General features: G+C 46.3%; 1 protein-coding gene across 4 annotated transcripts in view; it reads right to left on the reverse strand.

Annotated features, from left to right (window-relative positions):
• Nucleotides 1-456: 456 nt before the first annotated feature.
• The window catches only part of LY86 (lymphocyte antigen 86), a 61839-nt gene continuing 46790 nt past the window's right edge, over nt 457-15505 (reverse strand). The window contains exons 4-6 of one of the 4 annotated variants that reach the window (XR_003222912.2): nt 5540-5592; nt 2172-2306; nt 457-834 (exon numbers count right to left, since the gene is read on the reverse strand). Coding sequence is in view for 2 of the 4 variants with exons in the window: in XM_025917054.2 (XP_025772839.2) it covers nt 751-834; nt 5540-5592 (137 nt within the window). In the remaining 2 variants the exon portion in view is untranslated. Of the gene's footprint in view, nt 835-2171; nt 2307-5539; nt 5593-7148; nt 7202-15505 lie in introns of those variants that run through there. The other 3 variants (XR_003222913.2, XM_025917054.2, XM_086706355.1) reach the window with 3 other exon arrangements.

The following is a 15505-nucleotide window of genomic DNA, read 5'->3' on the forward strand; positions in this document are numbered from 1 at the left end:
TTTAATATTTCAAGGGACCGCACACTTGACGAGGCAGGGACAGTGTCTGTTTTGCTCCCCAGAGAATCCTAAGTGCTGAGCACAGGGCCTGGTACTTAAGTGTTCAGTAGTTACACATGGAGAATGAATGAATGCATTACTGAGAGCCATGGTGTGCTGAGGCCAGGGGTAGCCAAGGCTTTTGGGGTGAAGATGTAATGAGGTTTGGTAGGTGGGACTTTGATGTCACTCTGTAGGGTTTCATCGGCTCCTCGGCCCTCGCGGCCAAAGGGCCTGGGACTTGCCTGGGAGAAGGAGGAGGAGAAGGGGCATATTTTCCCAATATCCTCAGGACGTCAGCTTCCTGCATCTCAGAACTACTTACGCTGCACCAGCACCTGGCACCCTGTCTGGAGGAAATTACATTGTAACTCAAGTATGGCACTAAGATCCTTTGAACAGACCATCAGGAGCGACTGTGGGCCAGATTTCTTTATTCTGGGTAACTGAAGAAGTGCTCCCGAGGAGCTGAGAAGCAGGAGAGCCTGGCCGTTTGGAGGAGGGTGGACCCACGGGCTGGTGACCATCAGGAGGCTCCTTTAGAAGCACGTACACCTGTGGAGTCTGGGGACGTCTGGCCCCCGGGGCTAAAATCTGCACCTGCACCTCTGATGAGCCTCTCTGTTGTCTACTGGTGTTTCTTCCAGAGCAGGTTCAGTGTGGGCAGCCTGCAGTTCCCACGAGACAGAGCGTGCTCCGCGTCTTAGCTTCTCAGGAGCAAATGACCGTAGCATTGGCACAGGCCACGGTGGAGCGCTTCTCATTATACAGTTCCAGCAAGACCTGGTATTCTCCCTGGAAGGGACACAGGGAAAGCATGACGTGTGTGACTCCTAGAGCAATCAGTCAATCATTCGACAGGTAGTCACTGAGAACCTTCTATGTGCAGGCAGTGTGTTAGACGCTGGGGATGAAGGAGAACCAAGGAAACCGAACTCACGTTGTGGAGCTTATGGGCCTCACCAGGACAGGCAGACAATGCATGAGATACTTCACTGTGCGTGCATTGTGTGTGCTGATGCCACAGAGAGAATGCAGGCGGGGAAGGGGATGGACAGCAGGGCTGGGCTGGGCCAGGTGGGGCTGGGCTTGTGCCGTTGGCACAACTGCCGTTGGCAGTTTTTTTATTTAAAAAAAAATTTTTTTTCAAGGTTTATTTTTGGGACAGAGAGAGACAGAGCATGAACGGGGGAGGGGCAGAGAGAGAGGGAGACACAGAATCGGAAACAGGCTCCAGGCTCTGAGCCATCAGCCCAGAGCCTGACGCAGGGCTCGAACTCACGGACCGCGAGATCGTGACCTGGCTGAAGTCGGACGCTTAACCGACTGCGCCACCCAGGCGCCCCTGCCGTTGGCAGTTTTAAGTAGGGTGGTCAAGGCAGGCCTTGCTGCAAAGGTGACCTTTGGGCAAAGACCTGAAGTAGATGGGGAGCTGCTTTGAGGGCTGGGCCCCACATTCGAGAAACTGCGAGGAAGCCCAAGGGGCTGTAGGGAGACAGAACCACAGGAAGTGGGGGAAGGACATGAATTGGGGATGGCCTCACAGGCCATGGTGGGGAGACACTGGCTTCCACTTGGAAAGGGTCGCAGGTCATGAGAGCCTCCTCCCCAGAGGAGTGGCCTGATCATGTATACATGTTAAGAAGATCCTTCCGGCCGCCCTCTGAAAAAAGACTGTAGGGACAGAGAGTATAAGCAGTTAAGACCAGGTAGGAGACCACTCGGGCCTGTAGTGGATGGGGGAGGTGAGAAGAGAGATTGGATTCTGCATAGATTTTGAAAGAAGAGCTCATATGATTTACTGAGGAAACCCATGTGGGTGGCAGAGAAAGAGAGGAGCTGTGGGTGATTCTGAAGACTCTGGCCCGAGCAATTGGAAGATCCAGGGAAGACAGAGAAGACCTCCGGGCACAAGATTCACCCGCACGAAACCACAGCGCTCTACCAGAAAAAGTACTACCACCTTTTAGGGTTCCTTTCTGGCAACCACACTCCACAGAGGACTCCCTTCGTCTGTGGTTAGCAGCTGGGCTATATATGGAATCGCAGAAAAACCCATGTGTTTGCTCAGCGGCTAAGCCCCGCCCCAAGCCCCCAGAGGCCACACGGTGGTGGCAGGTCTGCAGACTCACCCGTCTGGAGAAGAGACACTCTGGGTGGCACGACTTAGTGGGGAGCAGGGCAAAGGGCCCAAGAGGGAAGGATCTCAAGAGATTCCTGGCACATCTTTGAAGTGCCTGTCATCCAGAGAAGGAAAGGGGTTTAATCTGTAGAAGCCAGAGGGAAGGAAGAAATCAGAACACTGGATGGAGTTTGCATGAGAGGTAGTTTTTGTTAGAAAAGAACAACTTTTGGGGTGCCTGGGTAGCTCATTCAGTTAAACGTCTGACTTCGGCTCAGTTCATGATATCAGGGTTCGTGAGTTCCAGCTCCAAGTTAGGCTGTCAGAGCACAGCCCGCTTCAGATGCTCTTGTCTCCTTCTGTCTCTGCCCCTCCCCCGCTTGTTCTCTCTCTCTCTCTCTCTCTCTCTCTCTCCCTCTCTCTCTCAAAAAATAAATAAACATTAAAAAAATAAAAAGAAAAGAAAAGAAAAGAACAACTCTCTAGCAATGAGCAAAGGTCCAGGAGCGAGCGGGTTCCCCAACAATGAAAAGTGCGTTGGGCAGAGCCAGGCTGTGCACTGGATGGTGGCTGAGGGGGGAAGGCTGCTTACAGCCATCCCCCAGGGCACCATTCAGCTGGAGGATCCTGCGACAGCGACAGCGGGGCTCCCTGAGGCTGATCACCCAAACAGGAGCAGCTGTGATTTCAGAAGCAGTTTAGGAATTTCACCAAAGCAGTGTAAAAGTTAGAGAATTAATTCTGAGTAAAGAGCAATGGGAACCTGCATCTGTTTGTGCCACCATCATTGCCATCATTCCTGTCCACTTTTCTTTTAGAGTCCCTGTGCCTTCAGGTACACACCCTACATAATTATTGAAAACCAAATGAATTTTTCATTATTGCTTTATAAGCCTAAGAAAAGATGTAGTATTTGCAGGAAGGTTCTAGATGATGAATTACTGCTTACATTACATACGTGCATACATACCTCCAGGATATGCATACTCTGGTTTAGGAGTAAGGGTATTTAGGCAACTGTGCTCATCCTCAGGCAGGTGGAGGGACATGCTAGGAGGACAGGAGGGGCAGAGTAGGGAGGGACAAGGGACAGAGAGCAGCAGCCTCTGTGCTGTTGAGGAGAGCACTAAATTTGCGAGTCAGGAATTTATAGTTATATACTTAGCACTTGCGCAAATTAGACCATCCCTGTAAGCTGTCCACGTACTTTGGAACCCCAAAAGGCCTCTAAATTCTAATTCAGAAAATAGCAGTCCTGGAGATGCAGGGTTCCAGGCAGGACCTCAGTCTGGGCCAAGGGACTGGCTGTGTTGAAAAGCAAATAATACCAAGACACTGCAGATTGACTGCTGAGTGGAAAAGTTTTCAGCCGAACAGGGATAGAATTAGCACAGAGGCCCATCTCTGGGGGATTTGGTGGGAGGAGGGGATCCGGGGCAGGTCTTTTAAAACCAGAAGGCTTCACACTGTCTCTGTCCCATATTAGGAAGCAAAGTCTCTGAGCCTTGCTGGCTGGCTGGCTGCCAAGGAAGCCTGGGCTGGCTGCAGCTGGTCCCCCGCCAGCGTGGGAGCTCATGTTGAGATTAAGGCCTCCAGCTGCCTCTGCTGCATACGTGACAGGTTGCATGTGTCCCACTTGGGTGATGTCCCCTGTTGATTCTGGCCAGGTGTCAGCAGGCTGGGGCACAGTCAGGGCTGGCCAGGCTTCTGCTTCCTAGGCCCCAAAGACGAGGAAGAGGTGGGAGGACCAGCCAAAGAGGACCAGTAGATGCTTAAGCAGCCATGCCCATGGCCAGGACACCTGAGCCTGGCTTTGTCCTCACACCGGGTGACATTCCTGAGCACCGCTTATTGGTTGAGGAATGCAGATCCTGAGCTCACCCAAGTGTCCTAGGGGAATGCAGTAAAGCTTTTTTACATCTCTGCCAGATTTTTCTTTCAAAAGGATTCTGTGTCTCTAGGAAGTTCTTTTCCCCTCCTCCAGGTCATAGCAACTCCCGAGGGGAGCTGCTTTTTTTTTTTTTTTTTTAAAGTCAATAATGCAGGGCACCTGGATGGCTCAGTCGATTACGGGTCCCAGTCTTGATTTCGGCTCACGTTTCGTGAGTTCAAGCCCTGCATCGGGTTTTGTGCTGACAATGCAGAGCCTGCTTGGGATTCTGTCTCTCCCTCTCTCTCTGCCCCTCCCCTGCTCATGCTCTTTCTCTCAAAATAAATAAACAAATTGAAATAATATAAAATTAAAAAGCCAGTAATGCCAGATGAAAATCTATTATTTGCAAATTTTAAGCCAATTGCCAGGGGAAGGGGGAAGGGAGGGGTTCAGGAGGAAATCGGGGAAGAAAAAAGAATTCAAGTAGCAAAGACTTAAAGAAAAAACTAACTGGGAGAATTTTGGTTCCACATCCTAGAAGTGAAGAGAGTTTGCAAGACTCTAATATTTCAATGAAAGGCCAGCAGAGAAGACTCTGGAGAACCCCAGAGGGGAAGGTGAAGCCGCAAACTTCCCATCTGTGGGAGCAACAGCTAGAGAATGTTCTAGAGACAGTACGGCTTGCACCTTAGGAACCCAGAGCCTGGGACAGAAAGGAAACACACACAAGATAAATGAAAAGTTAAACAGATTCTTTACGCAGAAGGAAACCCTTTCCCAGAGCCATAGATGGATTTTGGGATCTGGAAAGCAGAGAGGTTAAAGTTGAAACAAACAAACAAACAAACAAACAAAAAAAGAAAGTTATTACAACCTTGTGATTCCTTTTATGATGTCCCGTAAGATTCTCTCAGGAGTAGCATATTGAAAATGTATTGCTCATGTCAGAGCTGCTTGAGTTCAGCCATTTAAGAAGGTCACATTATTTTGCGGAAAGGAATTTGTGGAAAACTGGACCCTTAGCTGTGAGCCCTGCCGGTGAATGCTCAGGGCGGGGGCATTTTATTCACCTGGTGACAGCCCACTAATAATAGTGTAAGGCTGGTACCTGGGGGCCTTTACCCTTCACGCTTGTGTGTGTGTGTGTGTCTTCCTCTCTCTGAACAGCCAGCCTCACAGACAGCTCACCCCCCAGCAGCTCTAGCCCATGCAGTACCCTCAGATACCAACCATCCTGCAGGACAGGATGAGGGCCTCCCTCTCCGTGGGAGCTGTCTGCCCAGGGGATCCCAGAGAGTCCAACAGACATAAAATGTTATAACGAAAAAGGTAAAACCAGTGTGTTAAGCGTTTGTGAGTACCCATCATGAGGTATCAGCTTTACTGAAGAACGGTTTTCTTGGTAGGGGTCAGTGGAAAATGTTTAAACTGTTGAAGTTTAAACTGTAGAAACTGCTCGATACAATAATTAAGTAACAGAACAGAGCAGAAAACCAAAACCTTACCTCGAGAATTTCAAATCCAGGATTATTGATGGGGCCAGCATAATAAATCTGTTCTGAAACATATACAAAACAGACAAATGTTACTCAGTCATATTAAACAAAAATGATTTGCTCCTATTATCTGTGCTCGCTATTCAATAGGGATCTAAGATTGGGAAAGAAGGTCTCTGTTCACACAGTTGCTCATATTCTAGGGAGAACATCGACAACATGTAAATAACTAAACAAGGCAGTGTCTGGATTGTTGAAAGTGCTAGAAGGAGACATGTAGGTGGTGTAAGAGAGGCAGATGGTGAGATGGTTAGGAGGCCAGGCTGGAGCTGGGCTGCCTGGGGTTAAATCCTGAGACCACCTGTGATAACTGTTTCATCTTGGACAGTCATTATCTCTTTGGGCTCAGTTTCCTTGTTTTCAGAATGGGTATAATAATGATAATAACAGTGTCCACTTCCCTGAGCTCTGAGGAATCAAAGGATTAATCAATGTAAAGCTCTAATACCGGTGTCTAGAAAGCACTCAATAAGTAATTTGCTAAAATAACAAACTAGGAGACGCCAAGTTTGGTTGGATGGCTGGTTATCTCTAAGGAGATGATATTTGAGCTAAGCCCTGGGGGAAGGAAATGAGACAACATTCAGTAGCTCTGATGCAATAATGGAGAGGGTAGATGGTTGGGTAGTTTTACCGAGCAAGAATGGTAAGGAGAGAAAGTCAACACTGTTGGGAATAGATTGGGGAAAGCTTATAATAACAGACCATGGAATCTAAGGAAGGTAAGGAAGAAAATGGAGGTGGGGGTGGGGGTTGATAGTAGAAACAGTGGTAGAGTTGGTTGAATGGAGTTTCCATCATGGCTGTCAAGGTCCTAGAATGGGTGAGCTGGAAGGACATGGTGAAGGCAGATGGCAGAAGGCTTCACAATGAGATTTCAGAAGTGGTGCATTTTCTGATGATGACAACACACAGCATTGACGTGGGAGTCAGGGGTTGAGGTGGAATGATGGAAACGGTAGTTGGCAAATGGTAGTGGAGGTGAATCAGCTGAGACATTATGGTGGTGATGGGCTGTGACTGCCTCCTCTGTGACTCCCCAGCCCCATGCACTTAACACATTATAAGCGGTGCCTAAGAGCACAGGCTCTGGGGTCAGATTGTCTGTTCTGGGTTTGAATTTTGTCTTTTCTTATTACTAATTGGCCAAGTCGCCTAATCTTTCTGGGCCTCAGTGTCCTCATCAGGAAACATGGGCAGGTTATAATAATATTCACCTCAGAGTTGTTGTGAGAATCAAATGAGTTAATACAAGTAAAACTCTTTTTTTTTTTTTTCAACGTTTATTTATTTTTGGGACAGAGAGAGACAGAGCATGAACGGGGGAGGGGCAGAGAGAGAGAGGGAGACACAGAATCGGAAACAGGCTCCAGGCTCTGAGCCATCCGCCCAGAGCCTGACGCGGGGCTCGAACTCATGGACCGCGAGATCGTGACCTGGCTGAAGTCGGACGCTTAACCGACTGCGCCACCCAGGCGCCCCCAAGTAAAACTCTTTTAATAGCATCTGGTGCATGGGGAGCAGTCAGAAAGTATTTGCCATTAATATACTCACTCACCAATCCACTCTACAGGGCATCCGCCCAATACAGGCCAGGCACTGTGCCAGGTGCTAGATACAACAGGAGACAAGAATATTATGTGAAACATTTGAATCATTGGCCACCCAGAATTGTAATCATTTGTTTACAGGCTGTTTCCTGCAGTAGCCCGTGCCTTCTTGTTTGCATAGCTCCCAGTGCATTGCAGAATCTAACACACAGCAGGGTGCAATATAGGGTTGTTGTAGAGGTTGTTGAATGAGCAGATACAGAGCCAGGACAGGGGTTTGTCAAGCAACTTCATTCTTGCTCCTGCTATTGTAATCCTCTCCCTACTGGAAGGCTCTGGACCTGGGCTGTTTACACGAAAGACCGGATTAGGGAATGAGCCAGCAGAGCAGCCAATATGGTGGTGAGGGTGGAGGGATGGTAGAGGAGAATGGAGGAGAAAAAAAATGCTTATTAGTTTATTGATGGCATTATGTGTTTTTTAAATATATTCTTTAAAAGTTTACTTATTTATTTTGAGAAAGAGAGAGAATGTGTGGGGGACGGGAGAGAGAAAGGGGGACAGAGGATCTGAAACTGGCTCAGTGCTGACAGCAGAGAGCCCCATGCAGGGTTTGAACTCATGAACCATGAGATCATGATAGAAGTCAAAGTCAGACGCTTAACTGACTGAGCCACCCAGGTGACCCTTATTGATGGCATTAGGTATTCAGCTCTTTTAATGGCACAGTGACTTCTGTCTCACATATCCCCTGGTGCCTAACCACTGCTCAGTAAATATTTGGAGACAGAACAAAATCTCCATGAAATGAGGTTTTGGGTCAAGGGCAGCATGGTTGGTGTGTGAACAGCTGCCCACACAGAATAATATCAGGGGCATGAGGGTAATCCTTTTTGAAAAAGGCCTCTCCAGGCAATCTGAACCTCAACTTCTACCAGGAGACCCATTCATTGCATAGACTTTGGCTTCTGTTAAATGCTCGTGCCCCCAACACATCCATCCTTCCTTCCCTTGGTCAATTTCTTGTACCTCACAAGGAGAACGCACAAACATGGTGGTTGCCAGATGGACGGCCTTCCTATTTCATTGCACTAAATGAAGTGATCCATTTATTTTTGAAAGGAAACTGATATTTGGTTGTGGATATAAGCAAAACTTTAATTGGAAACTACTTTTCCGTACAAGATGATTTTGGAAATAGAGAATTGAACTTCTGGATCTTATCCTTGAGAATCTTCCGGTGCAACTGAGAAAGATACAATGACTAGCTACACTGAATGTTAACTGTGTGAGGAGTGAGTGGTATATGTGGGTGGTGTATCTCACAAGTGCAGAGAGCTCAGAGGGGGCTGCCTAGGATTGGACTGTAGTGCTGGCATACTGTACAACCTGAGGGCGTACCATTCACATTATAATTTATGTGAGTGGTGCCCCCTGGAGTTGTGCAATGCAGTGGCCCAACTACCAGTACACTATTCCTTTTTAGGAAATTCTCTCTTCCCCAGGGGATGTTATTTTACCCAAGCCAGAATTATCTGAACAAGAAGACAATGAGACCCAGGACCAATCTATTCTGTCAAAAGATGGTTGATTTCGACTCACTGGTATCTAGAGCTGTTCACTGTCTGCCTGGGGTTGCAGCCTTCTTACTGCGTCTGTGACTCCTAGATAGCCTTTCAGAAAATCCCTTTGCTTTTGTTGTCTGCTTTTGTTTCTGCTACCCACAATTCAAGGACTGTGAATGCTGTGGGCATGAACCAGTCAAAATCATTCATGCTGGCCATCAAGGTATGGGAATGCAGTACAGCCCAGGAGCAGAGCCCAAGAATGGAGAGAGGGAGTGTGCCTGTCTGTGTCTGGTCTGGTTGGGTTCCCCTGGAAACATTTTACCCCTGCTTTGTGCTTCTACTGATTGTTCTAAGGTGGCATAGTGCAAATTACTTGACCTTGGAAGCAGACAGACCTGGGTTTAGGACCCAGCTCTCCCATTCCTCAGCTGAACATCCATTCTGGAACTCAATTTCTGCGCTTGCAAGATAGAAATGGGACTGACTCTCCAGCAGGGCATTGAGAGGACCAGAGAACTTGTGTATAAACTTGATGAGAAGAGTGGGGTTCCCAGTAAGGGCAGAATCACTAGTTATTATTATTGTTACTGTTATTAGTTGTATTATTATTCACTGGATGTGAAGAAGGGTGAGGTAATGAAAACTCACTTGGATGCTGAGGAACACACCAGGCCTAGGTTTTGGAACCTTTGGCAGAACTAACAACCAGTAAATTCTGTGGGTGCCTTTGTTTTAAAGAAATGCATGAGGACAACTCTTTGAAGACTAACATTAGAATGACATCTAACATTCTATTATGCTCATTTAATGCTCCAAGATTTGCGAATTTATGTTTCAAATAAAGGGGTTCTTTACTGGGCCAAGGGGGTTTTCATTAAATCTGTCTCTTACACTTTACGGTTTCAGTTGGAGCTTTTTGGGGGGTCCATGAAGTTCCAGAGCATGGCTGCAGGTAGCTCATGAAACTGTCTTCTTTTTTTAACCTAATGAAACAACACCTAAAATTAAATTCTCGCCCCTTCCATTCTCAGATCCTCCCTGATTCTGAGATTCCTTTAATTAACATTCTCACACTCCCGTTCTATAAAAAGAGCCCCAGTATATCTGTACCCACTCCTTCCTTTCCTCCATTTGAAATCTTTATCAGTTTTTAGTGTGCTGTGGATTAAAGAAATCCACCTCCCCGGTTCTGAGCCCATGAAGTCATTTCTGCGAATTGGCTTTGTTTTTGACCCAAATCTTTGTGTGGTTGGCACAGAGTGTCTTTTTCAGAAAGGAAATTGATTTTTAAATTGTGGAAATAAAAGGTCCCAAAGGGTTTTGGATCAGATGGATGAGGGGCTCAGGGCTGCCTCCCACTCTATAGCCTTTTGTCCTCAGCCACCAGTGCGGGTGCTGGCCTGGAAGTGCTCCCTGCAGGCGTGGGTTCTGTGGGAGGAGTCCTCCCTGTTTCCTGGCCCTTGCTAGTGCCTTCTTGCAATTGCCTCCAGTCTTCCAAATTTATTACAAAAATGTCATCAATATTTCAGCATTATTAGGGTGCTCGACAGTTTAAAACTGCTTAGAGTTATAATTTATGATAAGTCGGTCCATTAGTATATTCTGACAAAGACTTAAAAAATGATCATTTATTTATTTGCTCAGCTTTGAGCCTTTTCTCACCTGCCTGGCCCAGTCGGGGGAATCTTTGGGGGGTTGTGTTGAACTAGGAGGGCACAGCCCTCACCCTGTCCTCCAGGAGTGGGAGCATCTCAGGACCTGGGAAGGCCCCATACAAGGGCTCCTGTGGGCAGTGGTCCCACAGTGAAGAGAACATTCCAACCAGACCAAAAGCCTCGTCTCAGGAGCGAGAGGGAGCGAGTGTATTACTTCATTTTGGTGAGCTCTAAATATATTGTTCTTTCCTCTCTCTGCCTCTGGGCATTTCTTTAAAGAGGCCCAAGTCTGTAGGTGGCACAGGCCCAGGCACCAGTCCTCATCTCTTCCCTGGTTTTAGCTCTGCTTTTTTCAGTCTCTGACCTTGCAGGGTGTGGAACGTGTTTCTTGGTCCCACAGGGCACTAGCTGCTGGTTAGGGCACTCATTTAAATCGATAATGAGCCTGCCTGCGTGGACACCTGGAACAGGGTCCCCTGCCTCCAGGTTGAGTGTGGCTGCAGATAGACTCCCTGAGGGCCTGAAAGTCTGGAGGTTTCATCCAGGTTTCAAGGTCTGGATTCCAGACAGTTTGGGCAGATAGCCCCAGGCTAGGCCCAAGCCCAGGCCCAATTTTTATTTACTATCATCATCATCATCATTATTATTATTATTAATTTATTTATGTATTGTGTGTGTGTGTGTGTGTGTGTGTGTGTGTGTGTGTGTTTGTGTGTGTGTGGTGTGGTACCTTGTCAGCTTCTCCATCTCCTGGGCCATTTCACCTATTAGTCTCTAGAGCCTCTGCAGTTCTTATGTCCCTCCTGCGGGCTTGCCACCAGGTAAGCATGCCTGTATCACCTCACAGTGATCTCAGTCTCTGAGTACAGTTGCACAGGCAGCCCTGGCCGAGGGGGTAGGTGATTGGAAGCAGAAACACAGCTCCTGCCCCACGGGGCCAGACTGTGCAGGCTGGGGCTGGGCTGGGCCCTACCTGCAGATACTTCTGGTGTCCCAGCCACATCCCCTAACCAGTTTTGAAATCATGGCAGCCTTGGTGGCATCAGCCATGCCTCTGACATTATCCCAGTTCAAGAGCTCACACCTCTCTACACTTTCCCACTGCACAGCAGCCCGTGTAGGACAACCAGGAAGTGCAGGGACATTATCTTCTGCAGGCCTTCAACCCACAAGGACTGGAATCTGGGGATGTGTTCCACAGCCTCCTGACTTTCAGAGGGGCAATTCTGAGATGCACACCGCGGTTCCTGAAGGATCCCAGTGGGACTGAGCCCCAGTTCTCACACTGGAAATCAGCTTCCCATTCATCCCTTCCTGGCTTTTCCTCCTCTCTGGCATAACTACTCACCCCCAAGAGCTTGTCTCTGACTTTGCGGGGGGACCCCAAACTAGGAACGCTTCCTGGCAGAAGGTGAACCTTTTATTGAGGCCCCATAAAAGCTAGTCCTAGAAAGCTGGCTGCTGATATATTTGGGTCTGAGTCTAATGTTGGAGCCACCCAGCCTAGGAACAATGTGAACACCCTGAAAGCTGCTTTCTGACTGGCTTCTACGCCAAAGAGCAGGAAGAAAAATGAATGCCTTGGTAGTCCCTGAGACGGCTCGGAGCCTCGTGCTTTGGAGAGGACAGGAGTTGGGAGAAAGGGACAAGGAGGTGAAGACCTCCCTGGGTGTGTGGAGGTGAGGGAGCCGACAAGCTCAGGGAAGAGGGAGCAGAGAAGGAGAGGGAGAGGTGCACAGCTAGCCTCTTGGCTTCTGGTTTCTTCATTCAGTCACATGGACACTTCCTGTCGCTGAGCAATGGAGCATTGTAATAAACAAAGTGTCTTCCATTCACTGATTCGAACTTTTGGGATTCCCTGGCATATCACATGACCCTTTTATTGGGAGAATTTTTTCTGTTGCTACTAGGAGCTCAGTAGTTAGAACATGTTCAATTTTATTTCCAAACATATCTTGAGATGTCCAGCATGTCATTTGGCCCCTTTGGCCCATTATTGTCACTCTGAGACCCCATAAAGCTCTGGGCATCATAACTGTGTTTTTTTTTTTTTTTTTTTTTCAGAATTAACAGCTGTACGTTGGAGCTCATAAGTATCTGATTAGAGTTTGGATTACTACATCTTAGCTTTGCTTATGCTACTTTGATATCTTTACCTGTTCCTTCAAATGGGCTTATGAGAACTTCCTTTTGGCCTTTTCCACTAGAGAAACTTAATATTATTTACAACTTAAAAACATTCACTGTGTACTTGCAATGGATCACTTATAAAACTATGAAGTGAGAAGCCTTCCAAGGTTTACTTGTTCATGGTCCTGTGATTTACACTTCTCTGGTGATTCAGAGATGTGCCTGTTGTTATCCCTATTCTTTTTTTTTTTTTCCTAATAGCACACTGGCTTCCTCTTAATAATACATTTTTATAAATGTCTCATTGCCATCTTATCTTCTTCCTCTGCCAGAATGATTCCAGCAAATGGGTCATGGAATTGACTTCTAGCCAAATAGCTTCTGTTGTGAGTAGGGTCTAATGACAGGTGGGGGCTTTATGGGGTCTTGGATAGGGTGACAATAATGGCCCAACAAGGCAAACCTTTTCTTAGCAATGATATGGTCCCCTAACAGAAAAACTCGTTATCTCTCCTCAGGTAAATCAGTGACTGTATCATCTGTGAAGTCTCCAAACTGTTTGACTTCTGTGAGGGTATTTTCATTGAAAACATATAGAGTTTGAGTTTTCCTTGGATTATACACAATTATTTGGCTTTTTTTAAAAAATAAAAAGTAAAGTTTTCTTTTAAATGTTTACTTATTTTTGAGAGAGAGAGAGAGAGAGAGAAAGAGAATGAGCAGGGGAGGGGCAGAGAGAGAGAGGGAGGCAGAGGATCCAAAGTAGGCTCTGTGCTGACAGCAGTGAGCCCAGTGCGGGGCTCCAACTCACAAACCGTGAGATCATAACCTGAGCCAAGCTGGACACTCAACCACCTGAGCCTCCCAGGCACCCCAATTATTTGACCTTTTCACATGGTATGCAGAGGTCAGACAGGATGGATTGGTTTTCCACTTGGGAGTTGTGCAGGCTAGGAGTGCCTACTCTCAAGATGTCCCTATCCTAATCCCCAGAATATGTATGTTACCTTCCATGGCAAAAGGGACTTTCTAGATGCAATTACATTAAGGATTTTGAAATGGGGAGATTAACCTGGATTACCTGGATGAGTTCAGTGAGATCACAAGGATGGATAAATGCCAAGGAATGCCAGCATCCTCTAGAAACTGAAAAAGTCAAGGAAATGAATTCTCCCCTAAAGCCTCCAGAAGAAACATGGCCCTACTGACACTTTGAGTTTAGGCTTCTGACATCCAGTAGTGTAAGAGAATAAATTTGTGTTGTAAGTTACTAAATTTGTGGTCATTTGTTACAGTAGTAGGAAACTTACACAGTGGTCTTGGATAAAGAAAAGAGGCTCCAGGTGATCAACTTGAGAAGGGATCAAGAGTGATGGCTTGTTTGGATTTGGGTCCCCGACAAAGGGCCCTTCAGAACCATGACACCAGCATAACCCAAGATTTCAGCAAAAGAGAAGGTACTTGGTTGGGCTTACGTCTTGGGCTAGAGAGTGAAATTTCCAACACAAATTCACACACTTGAATTCAGGATAGACTGTTAAAAAAAATTAAAGCAATGTAGAAACTACTAGATCAGTGATGTCTAATGATGTTCTGCAAAGATGGGAATGTTCTACATATGCATCATCAAATATGGTGGCCTCTAGCTAAATGTGGCTAGTATGACTGATGACCTGAATTTTTAATTTAATTTAAATGTAAATGATTTAAATACAGACATGTGACAAGTGGTGATCATATTGGATAGCTTTAGGTCAGTACCGTCTAATAGAAATATAACGTGAGCCACATACATAATTCAAAATTTTCTAGTAGCCACACTTGACAAAAAGGAGAAAGAAGCAAATGAAACTAATTTAGTAATGTATATATATTTTAACCCACATCTTAAACATGTAATTTCAATATGTAACCAATATAAAAAGTATTAATGAGATATTTAGAATTCCTTTTTTCATACTTTTTTTTTTTTTTTTTTTTACAAAGTCTTCAAATTTAGTGTGTATTCCACACATAAAACACATCTCATTCCAGGGGTGCTTTGGTGGCTCAGTTGATTAAGTGTCCGACTTTGGCTCAGGTGATGACCTCATGGTTCGTGGGTTCAAGCCCCACATTGGGCTCTGTGCTGACAGCTCAGAGCCTGAAGCCTCCTTCAGATTCTGTGTCTCCCTCTCTGTCTGCCACTCCCCTGCTCATTCTCTGTCTCTTTGTCTCTCAAAAATAAACAAAAGTTAAAAACAAAGCCCACATCTCACTCTGGACTGGCCACATTTCTGGTGTTCTTCAATAGCCACATGTGGCTAGTGGCTACTGCAGCAAACAATGCCAATATTAAGTCACTGATGAGGAATTGGGACCCAAAAGGTGAAATGATTTGCTTCCAAGTTTATTTCTCCTGTAAGACCTTTTGGTCTTGGCTGCTCAGCTTCCCTCCAAGAGATACATAACTTCTGACAATCAGAAAGGAAAGAAAGTTTAAGTTTTTGTCCCTACCAACTTATTTCTGAATTCCTGCAGATAAATACTTAATGTAACTCTGAAAATATAGCCTGTGAATTGGCGGGCTGATTGGATTTCCAGAAATGGAAATGAAGAAGACGGTGCTGAGGAGAAAGAGAAGAAATTGAATTGATCTCCAGGAACCTGGGGCAGACTCAGGAAACAGCAGTGTGATGGGAAATAATGAAATAGACATTACAGAGGGTGGCCTCTCTCAGACTGGGGCTCTCCGGGGTCCACACAGATTGGAGCTCTCAGGATGTTTGCTAATATGCAAATACCAGCCACCCGTGGGATCAGAGTTTTGGAGCAGTCTGGGGAGCTGGGAGAAGGCCTTCTTAATTGGGTTCTTAAATGATTATTACATGAAAGTGTGGGAGTCATTGAGCCAGGTTTATGCAAAATCTGCAACAGGCTGAGAATTTGTAAAGGAGCTTGTATTGCCTTAGAAAATTAAAAATGCTTTGGTCCTGGGTCATCATTAGTCTAAATATGCTGGGCTCAACTAAA

Source organism: Puma concolor, chromosome B2 (genome assembly GCF_028749965.1).
Source record: "Puma concolor isolate L17-30 chromosome B2, mPumCon1.1.hap2, whole genome shotgun sequence".
Taxonomy (NCBI): domain Eukaryota; kingdom Metazoa; phylum Chordata; class Mammalia; order Carnivora; family Felidae; genus Puma; species Puma concolor.